A 25,430-nucleotide genomic window follows, 5' to 3' on the forward strand; every position below is an offset into this window, starting at 1 on the left:
AATGATTAACATTCTTGAAGCCACTGCGGTCAAATGGAGTGTAGTACTACACTGCCATCAGCAGAGGCGCTTTTGATAGACAAATACAAACCTGACATAACCGATAGGAAGTTGAGCTCCAGAATTATTGCTCATTATTGCTATTATTATGCTCAAAACAGGAGTTCAGAACATTCAGACAAGGATTCTTCCATTCCATTAAAATATTTACAAAAAAACATAACATAACTGACTGATATGAGTATAATACTGATTTTAAAAGATCATATTTTCATATGTACTTTGCTTGGGACTGACCTCTTGACATCAAAGTGCGACCTCTGGTGGTTTTTAAGAGCCAGCAGGTTGTAGAAGCGCTTCTGGCAGATGTGGCATTTGAACACACCTGTCTTGTGTGACTTCTTGTGGTTCAGGAGGGAGCCGGCGTGTCTGTATGAGCGGCTGCACTGATCACACCTGTGCTGACGATCTACAGAAGCCTCAATGTTGACCTTGACGTCGTTTGTGTCTTCTCGCTGTGTGTCCTTTGTTGTTACCTCTTCTTCCTTAACACTTGTTTCTTCTTCTTTCCTCTTCACTGCGCAGTCATGGTTCTCCAGGTGATGCAAATTGGTGCAAAAAATGCCACAGCTACTGCAGATGATACTCTCCGCTTCCTCCTCGCCTCCTGGCCTGTCACTCTTGCCGATGTCGTCGTCCTCTGAATGTTTGATGTGCACAAGCTGATGCGTGAGCAAGTCCTGCCTGCAGGCAAAGCTTTCTCCACAAGCACTGCAGATCATCATCTCATCTGACACCTCATCTTTTGCCTCCTCTTGAGAGGACATAGATGAGGGTCCTGAGCTGGTTGCAGCGTCTGACTGGGATTGAGTGTGCCCTCTCAGATGGGTCCTGAGGGCCCTCATGCTGGTGTAGCTGTTTCCACAAATAGAGCACTGATAAAGATCACCGTCATCTTCTTCATCACCGTTCAGTTGGTCGCTACTCATATTGTCTTCCTCAAGGTAACCCTGATGACTGGCATCATTATGTTCATGAAACACATTGGTGCTGTCTTGGAAGGTCACATTGGTGCCACAGTCGTCACTCGCGGTGTGCTGCTGTTGTAGTAAAGGGCAACTGTGAGCAATAATCCCAGCAATGTCTGCGAACGTCTCACAGCAGTCAGCACACATGTGCCTCTGCATCAAGTGGTCACCGTGATGTAGCTGTGCGCCCACATCTGGAGGTAATTCCTGATTAAACTGCTCGCTGTACATCGCCCCATTCTCCTGATCAACACCTAGGCTAGCAACATCATCGTCCTGTGAGGGGAAGCAGCCCTGCTGGTTTTCCAGGGTGAAAGGCTCTAACGAAAGCCAATCCCCCTCCCCGTTGAGGCTGAATGAGCATTTCTGACCTTTATGGAGGCGAAGGTGACTTTTGAGTGCAGCCAGGTGAGGATAGCTCTTCTTGCAGATGGAGCAGTGGTAAGTCCCGACCTGATGTGACCTTTTGTGGTTGATGAGGCTTCCGGAGTGGCGGTATCTTTTGCCGCAGATCTGACACCTGAAGGGACGCTCGTCAGATTCGACAGAGCCTGATTCAGGTGCATTCTGTGCCAGAGTGGGAATGATATTGTTTGTGTCCATGAGTGAGGGTTCACCCTGAGGTGTTTGATTATTGGAGCAGTCTGAATACATGTGGCCATTAAAACCTTGAGTGATATCTACTGGTGACAAGGAAGGATTAGTTATATTGGGTGCATAATAGTTTGATTTAGACATGTTGTCATACATCACATTATGGCTCTCTGCTGTGTTATCTTGCAGCCCAAATGACGCAGATGAGGAGTTATGCATTTGAATGTGCTCCTGGAACTCATCATCACTTGGAAATAGAACCTGACATAAATGGCAGAAATTGACAGGAGCATCGTGACTCTGAGGGGAAAACTGCTCCAGTGTGGAGCTGGTGTAGAAGCCAGATACTGAGCTGCTATTGCTGCTGTTTCTGACCTTGTGAGTCCTCTGGTGGTTGTAGAGCGCAGCCATGTTGTTGAATAGTTTGAAACACACAGTGCACTCAAACATTCCCACTTGATGGGTCTTCTTGTGGTTGCTCAAGCTGCGGTGGTGGATGTATGTTTTGTCACACAGGTCGCATTTGAAAGGTCGGTCTGCGGCGTTGTCAGAAGTGTCACATGGTGAATTAAAGACCTCCATCATGTCTTTACCATCAGTTTTTTCACACTCCACGTCGCCACACTCCTTTGCCTGCAAGGTGAGGTGAACCCTCTCATGTGTGGCAAGTTGTGTTGCCAGGCGAAAGGCCTTCCCACATTGTAAACAGGAGTACTTCTTCTGCGATGTGTGACTCCGCATGTGATTTTTCAAAGCCAAGGCATTAGAGTTCTCTTTGCCACATACGCTGCACTGAAAAGACCCCACGTCGTGAGCCTTTTTGTGGTTAGCAAGGCTTCCGGCGTGTTTGTATCCACGCCCACACTCCTCGCATTTGAATTTGTGCTCTTCCTCTTCTTCCAGGTGAGTGTCCATGTGCTCAAGTAGAGAGGGCATGTTGTGACACACCAGCCCGCAGTGTTTGCACGGAAAACCCGTCGTCCGTGCGGGGTCGTGCAGAGCCATGACAATGCAGATTGAAACAAGTGCACTGGAGATAAAGTGTATGGATATGCAAGAGGGCAATTCATTAGATTCACAATGGAGAACAGATTTTTAGATCCAAAGGGTGTTGAGTGAGGAAAAACTGGTAGACGGGCAGTAGGTCCATACGATTAGAAGAGTAGCAGCTGAAGGGGACAAGAACATACTAGTTCAGCATATATGATCTCTTCTCGTAACATCACAGATCATCATACTGCACAATCTAATAACAGTTCTACGAAAAAATCTAACTTTAAAAGATACATTGTTTAATTGTTGATAAGGCATTTTGTTTATAAGTGTAGCCTGCAGTGGTGTGGAACTGCACTACATCTTCCTGAGATGTTTATAGCATTCTGGTAATCTTATTTAGCCACGTGCAACCACAGTAATAACATTGCTACATTATTCCATAGAACAGCTAATAATGGGATATTATCTTGTTTTTGAATAGGAAAAGACACAACATAATAACACCTGGCTAATGAGATGCACCAATAAACCAGCAAACAAACGCCTTATTGTCGCATTCGGGCACCACAGCTTAACCAATATATTCATTAATGTAGTCTACATACATGACACTAAATGTATATAAGCTAATGTAAATGTGCTACGAAGAGCCAATGTTAGCGCGCTACCTGTTAGCCACATCCTAGCTAGCAAAACAAACATTGCACCAAAATGACCGTAAGGAAGTTTATGCACTCACACAAAGCCAACAAATGTGTTCAATGAATCCCTTAAATGTCGCCTCAATGCACATTACGACGGATACCTAGTCACTCCTAAATTAAATAAATGTATTTGTTAGTTAAAGATAAGCTATTCCAATTGTCTTCCCATTCCTTCCTTCCTCCAGTCGACATTGCTCTTGTTGCTAGGGAACAGGAAATGTGCATCGGCGAAATGCTTCCCTCATGTTTCCTCCGTCGAAAGTCACTTAAAAAGTACTTTCCAGAGAAGTAAGTTTTAAGTAAATACTGAAAAAAAGTACACTTTTCGGTTTTCAAGTAATCCAAAGGGGGGCATTTACCTGTTTTAAATACTGACGATTGTTTTATGTAGCTAAGGCTATCCCTGTCGTTTAAGTTTGTGTGTTATTATTATTTATAAATATATATATATATATATATATATATATATTTCAAACCCTAAAAGCCAGCTTTGGTTTAGTATAGCTTGAAAAAAATCATGAGGTGGTTTCACTTTTGGCTCACTGTCAATGTAGATGTCATCATCTTGGTCCTAGCGCCGTACAATTGACAGGCGCAGACACACACACACACACACACAGCCAGTCAAAACGAACCACCTCGTCCGACAAGAAATACAGTTGCTTGGGGAGTCCTTTTTCAGCATTAATGCTCCATTTTCAGGTGAGGATGCAACTCGTTTCTTAAATAGAATAAAAGCATAAAAATGTATGTGACGTTAGCCTAGTCAACCTGCATGAATGATGCCAACTGGTGCAGGCGGTCCTAAAGCCAGCCATTTTGTGTCGCTCCGAATTAAATTAGCATGGAAGCTAACAGAGGGGATACGCAATTTATAGGAAGGATTCATTAACACCGTGACGTCTATTATATCGTCACTGACTCTTGGAGCTTGCAGTCCTATTATGCGTTCAAAAATAATAATTACCGCTGACTTCCCCTGCCGTCTAATCGGTTAGCTTATTGTCCCTAAGGTCCTAATGCCAGCCATTTTGTGACATAATGCTCTATATTTACAACTGATAATATACACTATTTTTAATATGGTGCAACGTATTCACTCTTGTGTGTTACACTGAAAATACCACACAGCATTTTAGCCTGCTGTCACATTAATGCATTTCCATAATTCTGATGACTTACTGTGGACATGTATTGTACGATTCATCTTCAGACATAAAGATGGCATCCCCACAGCCCGCTAGCCCGCCTCTTACAGAGCAGTACACCCCTCCAGCACGAGATGAGGAGACTCAACAAGAGGAGGAGGCAGCCAGGGATCCGCCTGTGAAAAAGCGAGGTAGAGGCCGTCCTCCGAAATCCAAACAGTCATTCAAGTGCTCATCTTGCACAGAGTTCTTCATAAGTGTGTTGGCACTGCGCAGCCACAAGCTTTCAGCGCATGTGAGGGAGCACGCATGTACTCAGTGCACTAAAACGTTCTCCAGCAAGGCTCAACTGTCAAAACACGAGAACACCCACTCGGCCCAGCGACCTTTTCAGTGCCCCGACTGTCACAAGGCGTACAAGACACCCACCGAGCTGCGCAACCACAGCCGCTCTCACACTGGAGAGAAACCGTTCATTTGCACTGAATGCGGGAAGGCCTTCATGCAGGCGATATGCCTGAAGATTCATATGACGCAGCACAGTGGTGAGCGCCCTTACTCGTGTCGCCAGTGCTCCAAGAGCTACCCCACTTTGTCCAAACTCAAGGTGCACATGCGCTCTCACACAGGAGAGAAGCCGTACTTTTGCGGTGAGTGCGGCAAGAGTTTTGCTGACCCCTCTGTGTTCCGTAAGCACAGAAGGAACCACCAGGGTCATCGTCCGTATGCCTGCAACGAATGTGGCAAAACCTACACGGAGCTGAAGGACTTGAAGAACCACGAGCGCTCCCACACAGGAGAGAAACCCTTCCTGTGCTCCGACTGCGGCAAGGCCTTCTCGCGGTCGTCCTCATTGGTCTGCCACCAGCGCATCCACTCCCAGAACAAACCCTATCACTGCGAGCAGTGCGGCAAAGGCTTCACCCAGCTGTCGTCCTATCAGTCTCATCTCCGCACGCACTCCGGAGAGAAGCCCTTCCTTTGTCCGCAGTGCGGCAAGATGTTCTCTGACCCGTCCAGTTTCCGGCGGCACCAGCGAGCCCACCTTGGATTCAAGCCCTACCCCTGCGATAAATGCTCTAAAAGATTCCGACAGCCGGCGGATTTGGCCGTGCATGAACGGGTTCACTCCGGAGAGCGGCCTTATAAATGTCAGAGCTGCGACAAGGCCTTTGTGGCATCTTGGGACCTGCGGCGCCACATGCTCGTCCACACGGGTCTTAGGCCCTTTTCATGCACAGAGTGTGACAAATCGTTTACAGAGCGCTCCAGCCTCAACAAGCACCGCCGCGTGCACTCGGGAGAGCGTCCGTTTAAATGCGGGGAGTGTTTAAAGTCGTTTGTGGTGTCCTCCAGCCTGCGCAAACACGAGAGGACTCATGTGGTGGAGCAACAGCAGCAGAGACAAGAACCAGAGGAGGCAGCAGGCTTCAGCAGCCACACCACCCTCCCTCAGTTCTCCTGCACTCACTGCGACACCACCTTTGCCACATGGGATGAAGTCCAAGTGCACGAGAATCTCCATGCCGTGGACCAAGCCCATCCGAGCGCGGGGAAGACAGCGGGCTTGCACACGTGCGGGACCTGCCAGGTGGAGTTCACGCAACTGGCAGACCTGCAGGAGCACGAGAAGCAGCACCCAAAGCCCAGGCCTCATGTGTGCCCCAGTTGCGGCAAAGGCTTCCTCAACCGGGCCGGCCTGCGCAAACATCAGAAGATCCACTCAAGCAGCAAACCTCATAGTTGCTCCCACTGCGGGAAAGCCTTCCTGTTCCCTGCCTACCTGCGCAAGCACTTACGGACTCACCAGGCCACCTCACTCAAAGACTTAAACATCATCCACACTGACCCGCTGCCCTCTCCTTCGGCACCCCCTAATGAGTCGCCCCAAAGCACTGTGGAGGCCAGCAGCATCTCTCTGACAGTCCCTGCCACCGTGTCTGCTGCCAGTTTTCAGACTCTACCCGACTACTTAATCAAGGAAGAAGGACTTGACACATGCTCAACCAGTGTCCTTAAATAGTTTTTTTCTGAAAGGCCACATTAATGCTTTGTCTTGTATAGCTGTCATTATTGTGGTGTTAAAGTTTTAAAAAATCCACCTTGTACGAAAACATGGCTTCTCACCAGAATTTAGATGGCTTTTGTACAAAAAGTCACACACAGAAAAAAGTACACTTAGAATATAAGACGACCTCTCCTTTTTTGGAAAAATATTTGAAGATCAAATCCAAGTCAGTATGAGTGAAATAACTCTACATATACTATATCATATAGAGCAATATAGAGCCAGAGCCAGCCATTAAGTTTTGACATTGATCAAATAAATATGGACTTTTTTTTTAAAAATAATGTATTTCTTAGTGTCAGTCTTCAGATTTCACCCTTCATGTCTATCTTTTTCCACGGACATTGCCTTTATTTTATCAGGGTCGTTTTTCTTTATTCAGTTCGAACTTAATGGCAGTGATTTGGCGTGACTGGGCTAGGAGTGTGTGAATCACTTCAAGGCTTCATGGATTACCATTATCAAATATTAGCCTCATAACTCCTCCTACAGTATGTTGTTTGCTAACTTGCTAACAATGTTTGAGACACAGTGGATCTCGGGGTCAGGATCTCATCCCAAGTCAGTGGTGTGTGTGAGTGACAGGTTGAAAATCTCTTGCTCCTCTGCCACCTGTTGGTTTGCATATATAAACCTCTAGACCAGGGGTCACCAACGTTTTTTCTTGTGAGAGCTACTTTTAGAAAATGAAAATGGCCACAAGCTACTCATTTTCGTAGAAATCATTTTCATACCTTATTTCAACCCAAACAAAGCAAATATGCTTGTTTTACCAAAACATTCATAAAATTCTGGTATCTACAACTCACATTTTATGTTTCAGAATACTTTTTTTTCTAGTGTTCTCACATTATTAACTGAAAACCTGAATGAAAATGAATGAAAAGCAGGCCTGCGGGCGCCTCATGTGGTTGTGGGGGGGCTACCTGGTGCCCGCGGGCACTGTGTTGGTGACCCCTGATCTAGACCCTGAAGCGACTTGTCTTTTTCAGAATTTTTTCTTATACCGGGTCAATATCGTAATTTGTTTAATGAAACTTAAGACTGTAAAAGATTGCACTGTCAGCTTTGACTGAAACTTTCCAACTTTTTCTAGGATTTCTTACGAAATATTTGCCTTCCTTGTGTGTAGTAATTTCCTAATTACGCGATGTTACATGCATGTTGTATGTCCATCTCTTTACATTTTTTCCATAATTTCATTTCCTACAGCAACATTTGCTTCAACTGAATTTTGCAGTTGTAATTCACAACTGTTTTACTGTGGAAGTATTCATATTGAGTAACATCTGACAAGTATTCAACAAGAGGAATAAAACCAAAGTCAAATTTGACACATAGTAGTGATGTTTATTTTAGGGTGTGGTGCAGTATGTGTTCATTACAAATAATCACTATGGGTGTATACGGGATGTCCTTATTTTTTCACTGTAAATTAAATGTTTGGCACCCGCTATGGTAATCAGTAATCATGCGACAGATGGACAATTAATGAATTCCCATGGCAGCCAATCTTGCTCAAACGTGACAGCCATACGCTTGCCAGTCCCCTAAAGCTGTGTGCCTAATTTTGTGGCGCTTCGGGTAAACAGCGACAAGTTACAGTGGGTGTTTTGTAGAGCTGTGGGAGAAATCGCAAGTCAATGTTCCTCAAAGGGTTTAATAACAGCGCCACCATGTGGTGTATGTGTCCGTAAAATAATAGCACACGCAGCACAGTAGAGGTGCATGTTTTGACTAAATGTAATCTTTTTGTGCAGTCGTTCAGGAGTAGAAGAGTTATGTTACACAAATACAAGCAATTGTGAAAAAATGAGGGCAACCCGTGGGTGTTACTGTATGTGACATGATAGATGACTTGTGAGCTTGTAGAAACTTAAGATCAAATTAATGTATAAAATATATTTAAAAAATACACATTTAAATTGTCCAATTTGTGCTGGGAGAAAATTTACTGCAACAATTTGGTATCCATAGTAACAGTTGATGTTGCTTAGAGTGGCAGAGTTTCTGTATATAGTGTCCAATGTCATCCAAACAGTGAGCCACTAACAATTAACAGGTGTCCATACCTGCAAGGGGCCTTCCTCTTTGTCATTTACACCTTCTCTGTCCTGCTGAACAATTCCTAGAGTGACCTAGCTGAATGCAACATGGCCTTTCAGCAGTTGGTGTGTGTGTGTCTTTCAGTATTTGGGTTGCTTCCAATGAGGTGAAAGTGAAGGCTGGATGTTGGCTAGAGGCCCTGTTTGTTCTTTATCATGATGGTCTTCCTGTTGCTGTGCTTCATGGCGTAAAGCAGCACTGCACCGGCGTCTGTTAGAGACTGGAGGGAGGAGAGCAATCACACGGTGATGATTTAGGGAGTGTTTTCGCAGGAAGTATTTGCATCAAAACAGGAAGTACCATCGTAGCTAGTGTTGTAGCTGGTGTCATTTACCTGAGAGTCTGATACTGCGGAGTTAGCCTGGAAAAGCAAGAGAGTTGAAGTGAGCGCCTTGCAAACCAAGCGAGGCCCTATATGGTCCACAAAAAGGAGGACAAATTCACCCTTGTAAAGTTACGGATGTTGTTGTATATCGGCTCCATGGTGATGACCCATTCTTTGTACGTCTCCCTGTCCTCTGAACTGCGGTTGTGCTCTCTGGAGGACAGATGCGCCAATGAGACGCTGGCATACAAAGGAGCTTCTTCATGAGCCTCCATCCCATAACACTCACATTACTCTCTCGATGAGCTTCATCTGTTGTTCGCTCTCCAGCCTGGCGTCGAGGAAGCGGCCTCTGACGGCCAGAGCGGCGCTGGCCTGTGATGAGTTGAGCTGAATGATGGGCAGAGACACAGAGGACAGCGCCACCATGCTGAGGAAGAGGGTCACACATTCCTTAGCTATGATGTTTGAGGTAGTGGATCGATAGTAAGGTGGTAATCACCTTTCATTAGTAACATTTCGGTCCACAGTGAACACTCTGAGCATGCGCTGTCCGTTCCTCTGAATGTATCTGAGCTGCAGCTGGATGGACACACGGCTGCCGGAAGGTAGCGGCAACGCTGGAACAAATATTACCAATAAAATCCACTTTTCAGCAATACTTGTTAACACATATTGCTACTTTACTCATTTTTAATTATTCATAATCCTCAGCAGAATGTGTTTTTCTTTTGAGGATTTTTTTAATTTTTTTTTTTTTACAGTATCTCACCAAAGTGAGTACACTCCTCACATTTAGCAAACATTTTATTAAATCTTCTCAAGGGACAATACTAGAGAAAGTAAACTTGGATATACTTTAGAGTAGTCATGCTGTCGAAAGGTTTACTTTTATTTTGTAGAAAGTAAAGTAAAAAGTGATACATATTTAAAGCTTTGTCTTTAAATACAAAGCTTTGTGTTATTATTGGTTGTTGGCATCAACATTTCAGCCTTTTCTCATTGTGCTTTTTGCTCTATTTTACCATTTTTGCTGTTTTTAAAATTGTATTTTTATTTCTGCAGTGATGCAATGGCAAATGAGCCACGGGCAGCGCATGGTCCCCGAGCCACACTTTGGCGACCTCTACTTTTGTGGATATTCATCGAGGTTGGGCTTGTCCATCAGTGTTGTCGGCGAGTGATGGTGGTTGAGGAGATTGGTCAATGCATTACAGCAGTCAGACCTATAACGAGCTGCAGCTCAAAGATTTTTTTGGAAGTGCATGTCTACGGAGTTATATTTGTGCCTTAATTTTGAGGTAGCAAAGGCAGATTTGGAGCCATATTAACGTGCAAAACTACTGTTGTGTGCTCAGGCACATCACTGTGCTCTGTCACACTCTCCTTTTCTCTCAACCTCTGCACGCTTGTCGCTGAACGTTTGTTGTTGGGAGGTGAGGCGAGGTGAGCCGGTGTGTGTGAGCTGGTACCTCCGGCTGGCTTTTGGGGACTGGGCTCCTGGGTGGAGCTTGCAGGTTGTGTGTGCCGGGTGGCAAGGTGTACAGCCGTGTCCAAAATGCGTGCCTGTTGGTCACTCTCCAAAGGGGAGGGCACAGATGTAATAATTTTTCCCCCCAATATTCTCACAATTGACTGGTGAAGTCCCAAAGATTGACTAGTGGCTCGTGATCGACGGGTTGTTGACCTCTGTTGTACAATGATGCCCACCTCTCTTGCTCACCATCATAGCGGACATTCAACTCCATGGCGTACTACACTCCGTTCCATTCATTTGTGGCGGAGTCGGAGTCTAGTGTCTTTGGTTAGCAGTGTGGAGAGTGACAGTTGTCACTACGCAATCCGTACCGGAAACGTAATCGGTTGCATGTGCAGACATCTACATCCGGTCGGCCTATTTTTTGTCAGTCACGTGTTAGGCATGTGTAAACTAAGTCATCCGTCAATCTATTTTACAGCAGTTACAGAGCGTAAACGTCAGGCAACAAGATTTCTATACTCCACATCTGCAATATACGTCACACTCCCCCACTCCCAAATACGTTATTAAGATTAGAGAAATTACAACCGAGGTTCCACAAGTGGGGTACGCCAAATGTCATTGGGGGTACGTGAATAAAAATGAAAAACAATTAGCCCTTAACCCTCACAATTACGAGCGCACCTGAACGCCTCATAGCACACTGCTCACGGTCATCGCAGAAAGGAGTAAGGAGACACCGCATGAAGTTCCTCATTGCTCTGTGTGGTTATATAATAGGAATAGGAAAGTACGTTTAATGACTACGTTGTGTATTAAGAGTGTTTAATCTTGAAGGTTGAACTTAAATTGATGTTCCAATCCCCGCACTGTGAAAACCTGGCAATGTATGTGCGTGTCAGGATGAGAGAGTGGAGATTCTCCTAAAAATTAGGTTTTTATCGCCGCTTGTATGTATTTTTGTACTTTGGATACTGCTTCATCATGTTTGTTCAACTTTCCCTTTCAATTGGGTATCAAATTAATATGCAGATTTAAATCATAGTGATTGCAAGTGGACAAAAGTACTTAGTTTATTCATCTCCAAGCGAAATTCACGTCTTAAGTATTTATCAGTGCTCATGTAATCAATATCTGACCGTTTTTTAACCAGAATTACTTACTATAAAATTAATTAACCAATTAATCATGTTTAATATTTAATATTATATTTTATATAATATTATGTGCAGCAGTAGGGGGTACATGGCTTCAACACTATAATTATTTTTAATAGTAGTAATACAATTAAGAGGGATGTTAAAAATAGCCTGCCATCATAATTTTATTATAACTGGTATGAATACAGCTAATAGACATTTCCCTCTGTCCTGCTACTCTATTTAATATCAAGCTAACCTGTTGTGACAGATGCCCCTCCGCCCCCACAATGACTGTTGTCATCAAAGAAAGAAAGAAAATTGCATTTTTATTGTGTATATAGAGTATATACTCTATATACAGTTTTTGTGAGTCAAAGTACACTTATTTATTAGCTCGCCATCTTAGTTTAAAGGTGTCTGGGAGGATTCTTCCACACTAGTCTCACTCAAACATGCCATTTTGGACTTTGCTTTGTACACAGAGGCTACTTTTTTCCATGTACAGTAGCTTTGTTTGCCTTGAAAGCTGTCATCACTCATTCCGTGGAAAATATCCAGTTGTGTGACTCCACTTAGAAAACACCCATTTGTTGTTTCCATTAGCATTTGAAGGGTTCCATTGCCTTTCTATTTCCAGCACAGGTAAACTTAGTCATCACCTGTACCTGTACAGGTATATATCACATTGTTTCTCATGCATGAGCTCACATTTCTGGTCTTGCAGGAAAAATAATTCTGTCAAGCTTTTCAGTTTCTCTTACCGTCATCTTCATTGGCTATAAACTGGAAGGTGATCTCCTTATCCGAGTGCACGTTTCCCACCTTTCTGGTTGCTTTGTGTCCAGCCTCTTTCTCTCCTTTCATGCGCCTGCAGCAGAGGCAACACATCATTGACCTCTGATGTCATTATTCACCAGTTTAGTCACTTACAGCGATTTGGGCAGCAGCAGCATGACAGTGCAGTGTGTGGCTATAGTGTTGTTCTCAATGATCTGCTCAAACTCAGGATGCAGCATCTTGGGACTTGCGATCACCACCTGATGGATATACATCATGTCTTATTTTATTTATTTATTTTATATCTTTAAGCCCTTAATGCTTTATTTGATCATTTCTTATACAACGTACATCTTTAGTGATTTTTAAAAACAACAATTTGGGGTAAAATTTTGAATTTATTTTGGATTTTCTCTCATTTACACGGGGTCAGGATTATACATACAGTCACCTAAAGTGGTGGTTGACAGCCTTTTTTCAGTGATGTACCCCCTAACCAGATAAAACAAACTGGCGAAAGATATAAAACGCAACGCTGTATCATCAGTATTTGATTTATTATTGTCCAAAATAGTATATACATTTAAAGTACCCTCTTTTGGGATTATAATGAACATGTGTTTTTAAATGCAAATGCAAAATTAATGTCAATATTTTGTATTTTTACATTCCTTAGCCTACCATAAAAATGATGTGTATGTGTTAATCATCTTATTTTCCCCACTGTATATACTGTATAATTCTAATCTCAAGTACCCCCTTGGAGTACTGTAGTACAGTGGCGCTCAACTGGTGGGTCGGGACCTTGTGTGGGTCGCAGACAGCGAGTCAAAAATTACATTAAAATATGTCATATCTAATGAATGTTTGATTTTTTTTTTTTCATTTTCAAGTAAAACTGAGGACTATTTTAGTTACCTTTCTCTTTGGTATAAGTGAAATACAGTCCCTCGTCTATTGCGGTTAATTGGTACCAGACCTGACAGCGATAAATGAATATCTGTGATATACAATTCAGTGTTAATAAAAGGTATATTTTTGCAGTTAGAGCATAGAACAACTGTTTACTTCCTAAATACGGTTTGTAACATTAGAGCCCTGTAGACATGAAATAACACCCCTAATGTCACCTTTACACTCCTATTATTGATTTACATCACACTGCTCAACTCTTATGCTGCAGGGACTCAAGTTTGTGAGCTCGTAAGCTAACCAGTTAGCCTTGAATTTATTTCTTCTACAATTAAGAAGCCAACAACTTACCACTTCCACACGGAATGGGAGGATAACTTTTTTTCAGTCTATCATGTCGGACATGCAATGGCTGACTTCATGACTTCATGCTGTGTTAAGGTAATGTAATGTAAGGTAATGTCTCAATGTTTTGTGTCGTTACTGCTGCCTCGTGACCAGAATACTACAATATCACTTGTATTTCAATATTTTTGGACTAATAATAGACTGTGGTCTACCACAAAACAGCGATCATTTATTAATTTCTGATAAGGGACCGATAATCGAACCGCAATGTTTTTGTGCTCTCATTTTGTGCAATTTTTTTTTCTTTCATTGAAATGTATGCATGATTTGCATGTAGTTATCTTGGCCTTCCTCGTTTACAGTAACAAAATGCGTTAATAAATTCCTCTAAAATGCACTTTGGACATGTAATACATTTGCTTGGTTTGACTTAAAAGTATAAAAAAAAAATCATGAATTAATAAAAATGAAAAAAACCCAAAAGTCACTTTTAAAAAAGTGTAAAAAAAAAAAAAAGTCAAATGCAAATAAAAAATGACAAATAAAAGTGGGTTGCGTCTTAATGACCATTGTAAATGTGAGTTCCAGGTGGAGACCATTTGAGAACCCTGGCTCTAGTACACAGGGGTACTAGTACCCCCATTTAAGAACCAGTGCCGTAAATATTATATGTGGTGCTAAAGGTTCCAGAATGTCTTTTATCATTATATTTATCTTTGACAAGACTAAGCCCTATTAACTTATCGTTAGTAATCAGGATTGACTTTCTACACAATTTTTTTGACAGCAATCCTTGACTCAGAACAACGGTTTTCAACTTACTTTCCCTCCTGTGCGATCAGCAAGTCTTCCCAGCTCATCCAGCCTGCAGTCAGTTCCTTCAATAGACAGCACTGACACTGTCACACTAACGAAAGAAGGATATGCCAAAGTAAATGTCATTATCTCCACATTGTCATACTGTATGTTAGAGCTAAGGATGCGCCGATCGATCGGCCACGATCAATGTCGGCCGATTTCTGTACAAAAAACATGTGATCGGTGTATGCCGATAAACGCCTTTCAAAGCCGATCACAAAAACCCATCGGTGTGGGGCAGCAAATCCTACATGTCTTCTGTGTCACATAGTGTTGCCAACATGTATCGAGCTTGACACAGGCTACGGCAATTGATGCCAGCGTGTTTGATCACTCCCATACCAAACCTATGTTCGGTCAACTATTCTTGCATCTTTGTTTACACGCTTTGCCTAGCTGTCACTGGCTGTACTTTGCATTGGCGGCAGCTAGGTAGCTAGCCAGCGTTATCCGCCTAGTTTCTGGTCTTCGGACTCCAAATGTGACTTTTTACTACAGTGACATTTTGTTTTTAAAACAAACAAGCAATGCGGTTAGTTCAGAGGTTGTTTTTATCCCAAAGGGAAGCCACGAGTGGATAGCACGTTCATGATGTACGTACTAACTGTTTCAAGTGTCACTGAGCAACTTTTCATTTCTTTTTAAGCTGAGCAGGACATATTTCTATTTAATAAAGATATTTATTTGTATTATTTTATTCTGTTATTTTCTTAACAAATTATTATTGAAGAGTTTATTTCCCATGTATTTGTATTACTGCAAAACATGCATCAAATTCAATTCAGGACTGTGTCAAGTAGTACAAAATTTGTTTCACACAAATAAAGGCAAAAAAGAAAAGACAATCCGCCCAAACATTTATTTTTTATATATTCATCTATTTGCCAAGGGATTGGAATTGTCTAACGGTGCCTCTGACCAATAGCACTTATCATAAATAAATGGAAAAATGTACAGTTAATTCATGCGATCGGTATTGGTATTGGTATAGGCTGATCTCACTCATGAATGATCAGAATTGACAGCGTAAAACCCCGATCGGAGCATCCCTAGTTACAGCATAATCCCAAAATAGAATGCATTCTTGCTTGTGGCATCATATTCAGAAAGACTTGTCACCATAGTATTGCACATACTAGGCTTTACAGTGTACATGTAATTTCATACTTTTCATACATTTGCAAGCATTTAAAAACAATTCTTTCATGTTCTCGTTATGGGGTAATGTGTGTAGAATTTTGAAGAGAAAAATTTATTTATTCCATTTTGGAATAAGGCTGCAACTAAACAAAGTTTGGGAAAAAGTGAAGAACCATGTATACTTTCACCGTAATACCAAAGGTAGAGGTGGCTGAACACTTTTTTACTGTACAGTCTGTCTATGGTCACATGTTTGGTCATTATTTACACCAACCCTTGATTGGCAGCAAATTCCCCCAGGTTTTGGTAGAAGATGGTAGATGACAAGAGAGTGCGAGCGTCGTCGTCCTCCACTTCCAGGTTTCCTAACATTGTGTTGGCCTTCCCATCCGTACAGATGATCACCTTTGCAAAGCAATACAGTTAATATCCCAGCTTTGTGTTATGATGGAAAATTAGACGCGCATCGTATGCACCTTGGAGCCTGGATGTCTGGAGGCTATTGTGATGGCGACAAGAGCCGCCGGCCCCAGTGCGGTGGTCCCGACTGCAGCTAGTCTATAAAGAAATCATATCAGTACCCACGAATACTGTAAAATAAGTAGATGAGGTTACTCTTACGTTCTAACTTGTTGCTGCAAGAAGTTCTTGGTCTGTGACAGCGGAGGTGGAGTAGGGAAAGCAGCGGCAGCGACTTTCAGGTAGTTATCATGCACTAACTCATTTCCACTCAGGACGCGTGATCGGAAATCTCCATATCCATGCACTTCCACCTACAGCAAGAAATGTCTTTTTACTTGCAGATGGCCTACATTAGGGGTGTCCGAATGTTTTCCACTGAGGTTGGCATACATAAAAAAATGAAGGATGCAGTTCTGTTTGAGCACGCATGAACAACGACTGTTCTCACATGACTTCATTCTTTTCTGATGCAGTCACGCAACAAAGCAACACTTCATGATATCACGCGTCATGCCGTTGTGACTTCATAATCCCATAGAATATGGCCTTATGCTACAGATGCGGGGGCCACTTTTATATATTTTGTGCATTTTAAGAAGCTAAAGCCAATCCAATGTAGGTCGATACTGCATATGCTATCTGAAACAAAGCATATTATCTTTGTGTTATAGGTGACAAAGCAAATTAGTGGAATGTTTAATAATATATCTCATTGTTGATTAATTTGTTTTCATTTCAGAATATGCCGTAGACTTTGGTGTGGGGATCTTTGTCCGTTCATCCTGGTGTATATTCGTCAGGTGCTCACTGACAGAGGGTCGCCCGGGTGTAGGCGCGTTCTGCACATGTGCAGCCACAATCTTCCATCATGAAAACACATGAAGAAATTGCTATGATGCCGCTTTCAAGTTACCGTCAAGGAAACATGGCTGCTTCGCGTAAGCTTATCATCAATGAGTATGGTGAAACATTGGAGACGGCAACATGAAAAGCTGACTCGAAGCAAAAAGGCAATAAAAGCTTTCAGAGGTAAGGAAAGCAGATGGCCTGAACTAGAAAACGTGCTTGAAGACTGGTTAACTACACAGAGAGCAGACAGCCGCATGTGAAGAGCAACTTTTGCACAAGTCTGTCGGTGGATCCTTACAGTGTGGAGCAGTGTAAAAAAAAAACAAAACACTATCATTAACGGGTTTTGACAGGCTGGACCACTGCCAGATGATGAGGAGGACACGGAGAGTGACACCGTAAGAGAGAGAGAGACCGATGACGTGTGTGACAAAGGAATTCTGACAAGGGAGAGGAAGACCTTCGTGGTTTTAGTTCCCAAGAGAACAGCGATGAATGACTTGGATTTTTTGACATGAAGTTGTATGACATCCCCCATCAGCAGTGGACCGTATCAACAATGACACTGCCCCCCATCACCAAATAAGTCTTCTTGCGCCCATAATTTTTATACACAGTTTTGCATTTGCATATATACAAATGTAGGTATTTTACCTAGCTGTTATACTATTACATTTTTGGTAGAGCCAGCTCTGGTCACCGATGTTGGCCAACAATCTTTGTTTGAGTTCATTCTCATGATGATTGATGGGGTTGTGTTTGGTGCTCCTCCACACTAAGTACATGTTGGAATTCAAGTTTCCCTTTATGAACCACAGCTCTCCAGTGGCGGCAGCACTCATGCAGCCCCACATCATGACGCTACCACCACCATGCTTGACTTGTGGCCGTGTGGTGACTCTTTTTCAGTGGATATTAAATCTATACAGCTGTACATGGACTACTCTAAAGTACATTCATTGCTATCGTATTGTCCCTTGAGAAGTTGATATGTTATTGTATGTGACTTGTACCTGATAGTTGAAAGAGATGAGCCCCACGGGTGTCTGAGGTTGTTGTTCGCTCAACTTCTGAACACATAATAGAACAGCTTCCTGGACAAACTGGACAACACATACAGTTTGTTTTTCTGCTCTTAATCATTACATTGACTTGCATTGATGATCTTACCTCCAGGCGTGATCTGTGCTCCCCCGGCAACACCTTAAAAGGATAGATAGTGGTCACGGCGTGTGGTCTAAACATGCTCCTTCATTGGCACGGTACCTGCGAGGTGATGCTCATGGAGGCGGATATGTCGATGCAGAAGATGAGCAGAGGCTGAGAGGCACTCGGGAGTTTTTCATCCGGGCTAAGCACGTAGAGGCCGTGTGGCAATCCGGTAGCAACGCTTTGTTGGCTTCTGGGAGCGCTGCTCTGGTCAGGGAGTTGGCAGAAGTAACAGCCATTAATCTGTAATATGAGCCACAATATTAGGTACACCTGCACAATACAAGTGCTATAGCAAAAAATAATCATTAAATAGAGGCCAAATAAAATCGTCTCCTACCAGGTTGTCATCCATGGAGTCCAGCACAGCGCCACATTGGGAGCAGAAAGCAGGCTTTCCTTGTGTGTGCTGCACTGGAAAAACGCAATCATCATCATAATCATCATCATCATAACACAACAAAATCCAACAATTTGACAGTGAGGATATTAGAATGTACTCACTCTCTTCTGAGAGAAGCTTCCCCAAACTTACAAGGACCACGTTAGGGTTCCCCAGAAGAGGTCCCTTGTCTTCTGCCAATGCTGTGGAAGCACACAGTGTTGCGTTACATTGAGAGTGGTGCTTAAAATGATATTTACAGTACATTTACCTGGAGGTGGAGTGTCATGAGGCGGGGATAAAAGTGGTTTCGGAGTGGAGGCAGATGCAGGTAAGACCACCAGATACTCTGGCATGTACTTCATGAAAGAAGGTCGTGGAGGAAGAGGAGGAGCTGAGGCTGCACACAAGAAATGATTTATAACATCAGACGTGCATGCATTATATTGCATGCATTATATTATGATGTTCACATTTGTGGCTTACGTATTATCACATTGACTCCAGGAGTACTTTGTGTGTTTTCTGCCTCCCAGGAACCTGATTCCATGTTGTCGTAGAAGGACATTTTGGAAGGAGACTGGGAATTTGGTGTAGGTCTCAAGTGGGGTGGAAGCAAAGCTGTTCAAAGAACAGGGAATATTAAATTCAATTTCACGTTTGCTTTCATGAAATGATGTCCAAATAAACATACACTAGGTCCCCAACTTACGAACACCCGACTAGCGAACACTCGCGGATACGAACACAAGCCGACTGGTCTATATTTTATTTTACTTTGCCTTGTAGTCGCTCAATCAGTATTTATACTGCTACTGTACATGCTTGACCAGTAGAGGGCACTGTGACACTGCTAATGCAGCCTTAGAGCTAATGAGACGAACAGAGGAAGAGTTAGACACTGGGGAGATAAAGCTAAATGGAAAGCTAAATTATACAACCCGGACAGAGCGTGTGATTAAAGTTTATGAAGAGTTAATAGGCCTGCTTAATTCTACACCACCCACAGAACACTACCTCTTTTAGAAGAGTCTAACGACGACAACGACTTGTCCTTTTTTTTAATAACTCCTCCTCCTCCTCCACCACAACGAGTATGCTCAACCACTCCTCTTCAAAGGTAAATAACATTTATCATTACGTATTATTATATCATTTTTATTATTGTTTTTTTCATTAATTATCCTTGTTTAATATTACTACTGCATCCAAACTCATATTTACATACATACACATATACTGTATATGTATACACGTACATGTAGTACCTATATCATTGGTAATATTACCTTTTCCCCTACTTAAGAACAATTCGACTTAAGAACAGTCGTCTGGAAACAATTGTGTTCGTTAGTTGGGGACTTAGTGTATTGTCAGTGCCAATTATGCCACCTACTTCAGATATCAGTCTTCATTAGTATATTAGCCTATATCAGGGATGCCCAAACTTTTTCCACCGAAGGCCACATAAAAAAAAAAAAAGTTAACGGATGTGGGGTGGCACTTTGATATTTTAAGTTGGAAACATGAAAATAAAGTTAAACTTGGTGTTTGTATTAGTTATTAGTATCAACAGTTCAGCTTGTTCTTGTTACATTATGCCTTTTTGCTGTATTTTTCCAGGTTTGCTGTTTTTGGTATAAAAATGTTATTTCGACAATGTGCCATGGTCCAAAAAAACAAGTCGGCCCCTGGCCCCACTTTGGACATCCCTGGCCTATAACATAAAATATGTAAAATATTTTTGTTGAAAATATTTACCAAAAATATGTAAGAAAAAATAATAAATCAATGAAATAAAAAATTCAGAAGCAGGACAAATTTTCAGAATTAAGTCCAAACTTTATGGTTCCCGGCCATCTTTTCCAGTTCTACCAAAAGGACAGCAAGGCCTTCCCAGGCCAGCTGTGAGACATAATCCCTCCAGCATGTCCTAGGTCTGCCTCGGGGGCCTTCTCCCAGATGGACATGCCGGGAACACCTCCCTGGGGAGACCTCCGGGAGGCATCCGGAAGAGATGCCCGAGCCACCTCAACTGGCTCCTTTCGATGTGAAGGAGCAGCGGCTCTACTCTGAGCTCCTCCCTGATGATCTCTTAGAGTGAGTCCAGCCACCCTATGGAGGAAACTTATTTCAGTCGCTTGTATCCGCGATCTCGTTCTTTTGGTCACGACCCAAAGCTCATGGTCATAGGTGAGGGTGGGAACACAGACCGACCGTTAAATTGAGAGCTTTGCCGTCCGGCTCAGGTCTCTCTTCACCACGATAGTCCGGTACAGCGACCACATTACTAAAGACGCTGCGCCAATCCGCCTGTTGACCTCACACGCCAAACATCCCTCACTTGTGAACAAAACCCCGAGATATTTGAACTCCTCCACCCGGTGCAGGGCCTCACTCCCAACAATCCACCCTGTACGACTAAGAACCTCAGCTGCAAGCCGCCCCAGTAACCGCCAGTCACAGCCTGTTGAGGCCATCAGGAAAACATCGTCTGCAAATAACAGAGACAAGATCCTAAAGACCCCGTACTGGACTCCCTCGACGCCTTGGTTGCACTGACAAATTCTGTCCATGAAAATTATGAACAGAATCGGTGGCAAAGGGCAGCCTATGCACAAATGACAATCAGGACCTTTTTCCCAACCCGAAGGCGGGAAGTGACTCTCTTGTTCACCGGGGATGACTCCAACACGGAAGCACCGAGCCCCCCAGCTCACCCCTGCAGCAGCTCCAGAGTAAAACAAGGTCCAGCTCCTCTTGAGGAGTTTGGTTCCAGAACCCAAACTATGGGTTGACGTAAGTCCGACTGTGTCTAGTCCGAGACATACAATTTTTGGCCTGAAGCATAGTTCTTATAATAATAGTCTTTGGTGCAGCTACTGTGCTGAAGGCAATGTATTGTCATTGCATGTAGTCACTGTACCTGTCTTTCGGGTGGGTGTTGTGGGTTGAAGCGTCACACTGACAGGGGGTTTGTTTTCAGAGTGCAAATTGTCATAGAAATGGTTCTTCCCGACCCTCTTCTGTACTGTGATTTTGCTGGTCGCACGGAGTGGCTCGGCCATCTTGACCTCTGTGGCATTTACAGGCGGAGGAGGGGGAGGACTCTGAGGGCGGACCCAGTTGACGGGAGGTAAAAGAGCTGCAAGGAATGCAAATAAAAGGATTACATGCGCAGCTGATGACTTCTGAGGAGGCTTGGCTGTTGCTGCTTTTGTGTTTTTGTCTCATGCAGGCACAGCACCAACAGCTGGTGCAGTGATGACTCACATGGAAGAAGGCTTTTACTGGGTAAAGCAGCTTTTCTGAAAGGAACATTCACTATTAAACAACGACAGGATTGGTTAATGCTTAATGACCACTTAACAAAATGTGGCTGCTTGAGTTTTGTTTTCAATTTTAAGATTGAAAGTAGATGTTTTGTATGTATTTGCTTCTCTTTACAAGTATACAGGAACAAAACAAACAGAAAAAAAGAACATTGTCAAATAAAAATAAATACTATCCAATCCACTTTATTTGTGTAGCATATTTTAAAAACAGTTCTGCATAGCAGTTATAATGCAGATAAAAACTGTAATATAACTAGACACAATCAAGAACAAAACCCACTAAAATGAAAAGAAATACCATAAATTACAGTGTATAAGCTGGACTGGACTATAAGATGCACCTGTCCAAGTCATAAAATGGCATATTGTGGCACGCACGAGTCCGTGAGGATCAGGCAGCTCTTTATTTGACAGGAGCCAATCATGAGCTATGAAAAAATTCACAACAAGCTTGTCAACCTGTTGGAAATTGCAGGTCATTACTCAATATAACAGTCTGACTCATGGTGTCATCTTACAAAGAACACGAAACCCATCACACAGGACCTTAACACTCAAAAGGCATACCTATAAATATACAAGCATGTACCAATACAAGTTTAAAATTAAAAAAAATATATATTTTAAAGTTTTCCCATAGTGCATTGCATCTGAGCAAAGCATTTCATTGGTGGACAAGCGGCATAGAAAATGAATGGATAGATGGATGGTGCTGCAATGCTGTCTCTGTCCACCAGAGGAGCCCAGAGCCCAGGGGGAGGCTGACATCATTGCAGCGCCCCGGCGGGCACCAATGATTACTATGCTGCGGCATGACCTTAAAAAGGCGGTTCATGCTGGAAAACCTTCGAATGTGGCTGAATTAGAACAATTCTGCAAAGATGAGTGGGCCAAAATTCCTCCACAGCGCTGTAAGAGACTCATTGCAAGTTATTGCAAACGCTTGGTTGCAGTTGTTGCTGCTAAGGGTGGCGCAACCAGTTTTTAGTTTTAGGGGGCAATCACTTTTTCACACAGGGCCATGTAGGTTTGGATTTTTTTCCTCCCTTAATAATGTGACAAGATATGCCTTTATTAGTCCCACAGGGGGAAATTCCAGGTTTACAGCAGCGAAAGTACAAGAGCACACAAGAGCAGATAAAGTGAAATGTGTGGACTGACTGTGTGGCGTAACTGTACATGTTTTACTGCCGTGCTTTTATTTTGATGGCCGGACGTACCGCATACAGGAAGTGTTACGCTGAGTTTGTTGTGCTGAAGGGACGGAAAGGTTGGTTGTGAGTTAATTTGATTTTATTATAATATAGACAAAAGCAAACATATACAACAAACATGGCATCAATTTGAAGTAAATTTCCAGGATAAAATAGTGCCACAACACGGTGCTTTAAACCAGAAAGTGAAAATCAAATAAGGAAATTAAAGTATACCTATTTAACAATATAAAATATAAATAATAAACTAGGGGTTTTCTACAAGATTCAGATGGTTACTTGTATGAGACCATGGCTTATTTTGTCTGAGGTATAGAATAAGGAAAACTACATTGTGGAATCCTCCTTGCCATCTGTTTGAAACCACTCCTATACAAAATATAACAATCGAAGTTCTCAGGTTTTGAACATACTCAGGTTTTGCGGTACTACAGTGTGCACGTCTGATGCCGCTCACAGAGGTCCAAGGAATGCTCAGGTCGTTTTTGTGTATGCTCAGATACTTGAACAATTAGAGGGAACATTGATCACTAGTATTTAATTTAGTAGTTTCAAAGTTTACCGGTTAGATTTTAGATGTTATATGTTATATAGTAAGAGATACATCATGGCGACTTGTAACTTGCGTGCTGAAAAAGTGTGTGCATCCCTGATATACATGTACAACGTACATACTGTAAATGCTCATATTTATTAATATAGTAAATATATTTTTGTTCTATATTCATAGTAGGAGCTAGATATTTGGGACTTTTTGGGTCATTTTAAAGTACCTCGCAGGCTAAAAAAGTGTGAGCTATATTATGAGTGTGACTTATATTATATTTTACCTGTGTGTTGATACAATTTGAGTTTAAGTGTCTGTTTTTATTACTGTAAGGTGACAAGTGCTGTAAAAGGCACCTAAAATTAAAATGCATGAATTACAATAATGAAATATGAAATTATTATTAAAAATAAAATAGTCAAACTGTTGAAAATATTGTATTAAATTTCATAGAATTGACTTTCATCCCAAGATAATTTCATTGAATGTAATATCATTTAATTCAATGTTATTTAATTTCTATAATATTCAGTGAAACCATATGGGCAAAAAGCATTTAAGCAACATTGCACAACAACGTAAAAGTGCATCAACCTTTTTCAAAGTTGACTGAAGCTTACTTAATGTCATTACTAAAACTCGTGTCCAACTATTGATTTTGTTGTACGATGTCAAAATGACTTCATTAAAACAACAAAGCTAGTTTTGCACAGTACCGTTTGGATTTATGCTACTGCATTTCGGTGACTCAGGCATGTGAGATATGTCTGATAGCACAGTGAAAGCTTGATGCCAGTAACATTGGTATAACTGCTCACACATTTTGGTCTAAAAGCTTTTTTTGCCTTGTAAAGCTTCCTTGGATAAGAATTCCCACCTGAACGTTTGATGAGATTGCCATTGGATCGTTGGCTGTCCTTTGGAGCCGGCGACGGAGGCACATACACAAAGTCACAAGCAAATTCCATTGTCATTCACGTTTCCTGTGTAAAAGTTACACACCTTGAAGTTGACATCAAACCTCAACATTAAAACTAATCCTCAAAACATATGAGAATAATTGCGACATACTTACTCATGGAGGTCCTCTGTCAAGTACAGTGTGATCATAAACATGAAAGCTTACAAGCCCTACAAAGCTTGAAAGTGGTTCGTTGCGTGACGTCTGGTGAGTCCATGACGTGTGTGTCAAAGATCTTGCCAAACAGGTTTGTCGGCTTGTTGTGGCGCCTCCATCATAGGTTCAGAGTTTATTGAAAAACTGCACGTGGACTCTCACAGTTCGTTCATCACACGTTTCACAGCTCAAGTCAAGTTCATGTGGGATGTTAACAAAATGTTTAAGTTACCTTTGGATCTTTTTTTCTCGACCTGATTTTCATTTAATTCAAGTAACTACATGTGTTTTTGTAGTGTTTGTAGTCATGTGTGCATGATTACTATTGTAATGGCAACATAGTATGATGTCAATGTGTATTCATGTATAGTTAAAGCAATAAATTATAACAAATGTACTCATTGTCCATCCATTACATCCATTTTCTAAACCACCTGCCCTCATTAGGGTTGCATGCTGGAGCCTATCCCAGCTGAGTTTGGGCAAGAGGCAGGGTACACCCTGAACTGGTCGGCAGGACACATATAGACAAACAACCATTCACACTCACATTCACACCTATGGACCATTTAGAGTGCTCATTGTATTTAATAATAATGATAATAATAGTAATAATAATAATAATGTAATGTTTATAAGTGCCTTTATTGACACTCAATAACACTTTAGATGAAAATACAGATAAATGT

At 42.2% G+C, this 25,430-nt stretch overlaps 4 protein-coding genes across 11 annotated transcripts in view; 2 read left to right on the forward strand and 2 right to left on the reverse strand.

The window, feature by feature from the left end:
- The window catches only part of znf646 (zinc finger protein 646), a 15,523-nt gene extending 10,819 nt beyond the window's left edge, over positions 1–4,704 (reverse strand). Inside the window, exons 1-3 of one of the 3 annotated variants that reach the window (XM_054753434.1) lie at positions 3,358–3,523; positions 1,998–2,791; positions 298–1,883 (exon numbers count right to left, since the gene is read on the reverse strand). In XM_054753434.1, coding sequence (XP_054609409.1) covers positions 298–1,883; positions 1,998–2,627 — 2,216 coding nt within the window. In that variant the 5' untranslated portion in view covers positions 2,628–2,791; positions 3,358–3,523. Of the gene's footprint in view, positions 1–297; positions 2,792–3,357; positions 3,524–4,504 lie in introns of those variants that run through there. The other 2 variants (XM_054753427.1, XM_054753417.1) reach the window with 2 other exon arrangements.
- LOC129168418 (cytochrome c oxidase subunit 6B1) overlaps positions 1–25,430 on the forward strand; it is a 210,160-nt gene that overhangs the window by 20,543 nt on the left and 164,187 nt on the right. The gene's annotated exons all lie outside the window — the stretch shown is intronic.
- On the forward strand, positions 3,908–7,872 carry znf668 (zinc finger protein 668). The gene is made up of 2 exons (XM_054753522.1): positions 3,908–4,024; positions 4,536–7,872. The coding sequence occupies exon 2, from the start codon at positions 4,544–4,546 to the stop codon at positions 6,491–6,493; it is 1,950 nt and encodes a 649-aa protein (XP_054609497.1). The 5' UTR covers positions 3,908–4,024; positions 4,536–4,543; the 3' UTR covers positions 6,494–7,872.
- si:dkey-9k7.3 (circularly permutated Ras protein 1) lies at positions 7,850–24,827 on the reverse strand. 6 transcript variants are annotated; one of them, XM_054753456.1, is made up of 21 exons: positions 24,696–24,825; positions 24,502–24,607; positions 21,455–21,673; positions 19,015–19,149; positions 18,800–18,928; positions 18,651–18,731; positions 18,487–18,560; positions 18,204–18,389; positions 18,108–18,140; positions 17,951–18,040; positions 16,248–16,399; positions 16,103–16,184; positions 15,901–16,031; positions 14,451–14,535; positions 12,522–12,628; positions 12,353–12,459; positions 9,472–9,589; positions 9,259–9,399; positions 9,089–9,182; positions 8,979–9,005; positions 7,852–8,864 (listed from the first exon to the last, which is right to left on the reverse strand). In XM_054753456.1, the coding sequence occupies exons 2-21, from the start codon at positions 24,596–24,598 to the stop codon at positions 8,775–8,777; spliced, it is 2,178 nt and encodes a 725-aa protein (XP_054609431.1). In that variant the 5' UTR covers positions 24,599–24,607; positions 24,696–24,825; the 3' UTR covers positions 7,852–8,774. The 6 variants fall into 6 exon arrangements, 5 of the variants coding, with proteins under 5 accessions (XP_054609456.1, XP_054609446.1, XP_054609431.1 ...); XM_054753463.1 differs by having other exon boundaries at positions 24,502–24,541; positions 24,700–24,813; XM_054753448.1 differs by having other exon boundaries at positions 7,853–8,864; positions 24,700–24,818.

This window comes from Dunckerocampus dactyliophorus, chromosome 2 (genome assembly GCF_027744805.1).
Source record: "Dunckerocampus dactyliophorus isolate RoL2022-P2 chromosome 2, RoL_Ddac_1.1, whole genome shotgun sequence".
Taxonomy (NCBI): Eukaryota; Metazoa; Chordata; class Actinopteri; order Syngnathiformes; family Syngnathidae; genus Dunckerocampus; species Dunckerocampus dactyliophorus.